Raw genomic sequence first — 3,266 nt, forward strand, 5'->3', positions numbered from 1 at the left:
CGTGTTGTGCAGAGTGGTGGGACATTGTCTGGTAGACCCAGCCACATTGTGGTATGACGTGGACGTGTTATTTGCGTGATTGATAATTACGGGATTACCTCGGCCAATCTAGAACTACGCAGTGGAACCTTTTGTTGGGTTACAAATAAAGAAATTTTTGGAACCACTAATTCAACCCCCTCTCAGTGTCAGCCTGGGAACATCAGATTCCTCGGTGATCAAATTTATCTTTGCCTATCTATCATTTGGAACCGAATTGGCCAAAATTGAGCCTAAAATCTTAGAATTTTTCCTTCAAATCTAAATCCAGCAATCTAATGCCAAAAACTCTAAAATTAATAGCTCTTGAACCGTTAGATCGAAATCAATCATGATCGATTTCAATTCATATTGGCAGATTTGGCCATTCCGATCTGATTTAAAAAGGAAACTAACTATAAATCCAACGGCATTGGGAAAGCAACAAAGAAGCTATTAGGGAAGCAATTAGTAAATTGGAAAAAAAATTCTCAGTTTCTTCACTAATCAAATCAATATTACGATGGTAAAATTCATAGATTACATTTGCATGGTGGATACTCTATTGACAGTGTGGAACTTGAACAGTGGGAACTAATGCATGACAAGGAGGCCACCTAAGTGGACTACTGACTATCTCAAAAGAGGGTTGTTCATGGTAATATCCATTTAGAACTACAGTGATGAAATGGGGATGGGGTGGCACAAGTGGGACCCACTTTTTCTTTCTAAAGTTAATACCATAGAGATAACCTTCATAAGCTCCTTCAATCAGTTGATAAACATTTTTTATCTTTGAATAAACATTGCTCGTGATCAAGCTGTCAAAACCCCCTTGATGAGTTTCCCCGACCTGTTTCACCTCGAGTATCTTGGCTAGACGTGTGAGACCCAACTCTCCTCCTAACAACCCATGACAAAACTTGGCCATAAATTTCAGATCATAAAGTCAAGGAAAGATGGCCCCAACCATAGTCATGAACTCTTGAAGCGATCCTGGCATCGGTTTATTTGCATTCAATACCTTAATGAAGTAAGCAATATCATAAACCCCATGAAACGTGAGCCATTGAATCCTATGTCCTTCACACCTTATGATGTTTCTGAACCGAGCAGAAAATGCTTTAATATCAAATCCTTCCCTCTTGTTCTTCTCCAAATCAATTCCATTCTGAAGTAGTAACTCAACGGATGTAGCCAAGTGAAGGTCGATAACGGGATCAAAATCATTAAAATTAAATTGCCAAACACCACCAGAGTGAGGGAGATTACCCTCTGCATCAGTGAATGTGAGACCGAACTGTATTGGTTTCAAGCTATCGACATTGAACTTGATGTCTTCATACCGATCAGTTTCGGATGCATTTCTCTGTGTGTTGCGAAGAAAACCAAGAAATTCAGGATCAAAGGCAACTCGGTTGTAAATGTGTACTATGCTTTCTATGGAAAGCATCTCTTCCTCAAAATTTGAACGCCAGACATTGCGTATCAGTAGCTCCATTGATGTGTTCAAACAGAATAACAAAATCAGAAAAATAAACTCACTTTGGGCGAAGATGATCGAGAGGAGAAAAGTTTTAAAGAACCAGAAGAAGAACTTGGTTTGGGCGAAGACGATCAAACGGAGAACACTAGATTTTGGCACGTTCAGGTCTCGCTAGAGAGAGAGAGAGAGAGAGAGAGAGAGAGAGAAGGATTTCTGAAATGGTAACTAGTTTGTATAATACGAAAGGAGAGAGAATGATGTTCTTTTTTTTTTAGTTAGAGAAAAGCAAAGTAGCATCGGTTCTTCTTCTTATAACAAATTCCATATCTGGGTTGGTGGCAACTGATAAAGTCATAAAACCATTAGCACCTGTTTTCCTACAACTATTCAGTCCTACTATGACTTGATCCCTATTATTGTTTCTAATTACGTTTTTACCATCATAAGTGTTTAAATCGGAATTGGAAACGTGGGATCGGTCTCCACCAATACCTATCCGAAACCAAAAAAAAAAAAAGATTCTTCCCTTGGAATGGTTAGGTTGGCGTTATGCGCATAAAGGGAGATTGAGAAAAAATAGGGATTCACCCTACTAGCAAGTTAGGACAAGAGAATTACTAGTGGATAATTGGTCTAATAGAGGAGACGATGACCTATAACTCAATTCAGTAGTATATTAGGATTCAATTCGGAGACTGCTTCTTTCATAGTGTGTAAACTACTCATAGAATGAATGCTAGTCTAGCCTAGTGATGGTAGTTTCGATTTAAAGAGTCGCGTCAAGGAGAGGAGGTTGTAGGATCGAATCATATTGTATTCATGTTTGTGTGGGTGAGTGTGTAGGAATAGGTGGCCATTGGGCCCTACTAACACCCAGTATCCTTAACCACAAACATCCCAAAGCCTCTTTTCAAATCATCATCCCCACCTTGACGTCCATCAACTTCACAGAATCGTCAAAGTTAAGCATCAAATTGATGATTGATCACACTTTGAGCCTCCTTAGGTGACATGAATTCTCCTATGGAGGCAAGGTAGGATCCGAGTTCAAAGCCTTCGATCTTCCCATTACCATTAGTGTCCAATTGAGGAAATATTTGTTGGAGTTCATCCTTTTTTGATTGTTGTTTGGAATGATGATAAAGGCGATGGTCGAAGTTGCAATTAGAGAAGAGGATAGAAGAAAGGCTGGGTCGTGTGTTAATTTGTTGCTTGTTGCTGTGATGGAAAGGAAAGAGAATGCAAAGAAAACTTCCCAACCAATGACCATGGTATGTGCCCCAGTTTACCTATTTTGGGAGAGTAATGTAAGATGAGAAATGGGTTGAAATTGGTTGGCTTGATTAGGAGGTAGCCAATCCTCAGTCTCCGTAGAGAAAATTTTAGGGTTTCAAAGATGCCCTTCATTCCCTTCATAATCATACTTAAGAGTTACAGAGAATGTGGTTATCTACTATGAAGATCCATGTTCCCCCACTCCTTACACGCATGAAATAATAAACTTCCATGCACTAACTGTCCCACTCACATATGATAATAACTTACTACTAACTTACTAACTACTTCTACTAACCCTTCTCACATGCGATAACAACAATTTCATAACCAACCCTAACTACCTCCACTACCACAACTTACATGGACATGTAACAAATCCTCCCTGCTGAAATTCGGCTTGTCCTCAAGGCGAAAAAGAAGGAAATTGTTGGAGTAGGTCCTCATGATTTTCCCAAGTGGCGTCCACTGGAGAGAGTCCTTGCCA

General features: G+C 39.6%; 1 protein-coding gene across 1 annotated transcript; it reads right to left on the reverse strand.

The window, feature by feature from the left end:
- Window positions 1-580: 580 nt before the first annotated feature.
- Window positions 581-1,519, reverse strand: LOC122068159 (probable CCR4-associated factor 1 homolog 6). The gene is made up of 2 exons (XM_042632026.1): window positions 1,043-1,519; window positions 581-940 (listed from the first exon to the last, which is right to left on the reverse strand). Exons 1-2 carry the CDS (start codon window positions 1,517-1,519, stop codon window positions 581-583), a joined length of 837 nt encoding a protein of 278 aa, XP_042487960.1.
- Window positions 1,520-3,266: the final 1,747 nt, after the last annotated feature.

Source organism: Macadamia integrifolia, unplaced genomic scaffold (genome assembly GCF_013358625.1).
Source record: "Macadamia integrifolia cultivar HAES 741 unplaced genomic scaffold, SCU_Mint_v3 scaffold3469, whole genome shotgun sequence".
Lineage (NCBI taxonomy): Eukaryota > Viridiplantae > Streptophyta > Magnoliopsida > Proteales > Proteaceae > Macadamia > Macadamia integrifolia.

Bases quoted from the DNA above. Each gene is read 5' to 3' on its own strand.
- LOC122068159 (XM_042632026.1), bottom strand. From the start codon at position 1,519: ATGGAGCTACTGATACGCAATGTCTGGCGTTCAAATTTTGAGGAAGAG. The intron at 941-1,042 runs GTATTGAATGCA...TTTATGGCCAAG, and splicing joins ATATTGCTTACTTCATTAAG to TTTTGTCATGGGTTGTTAGG.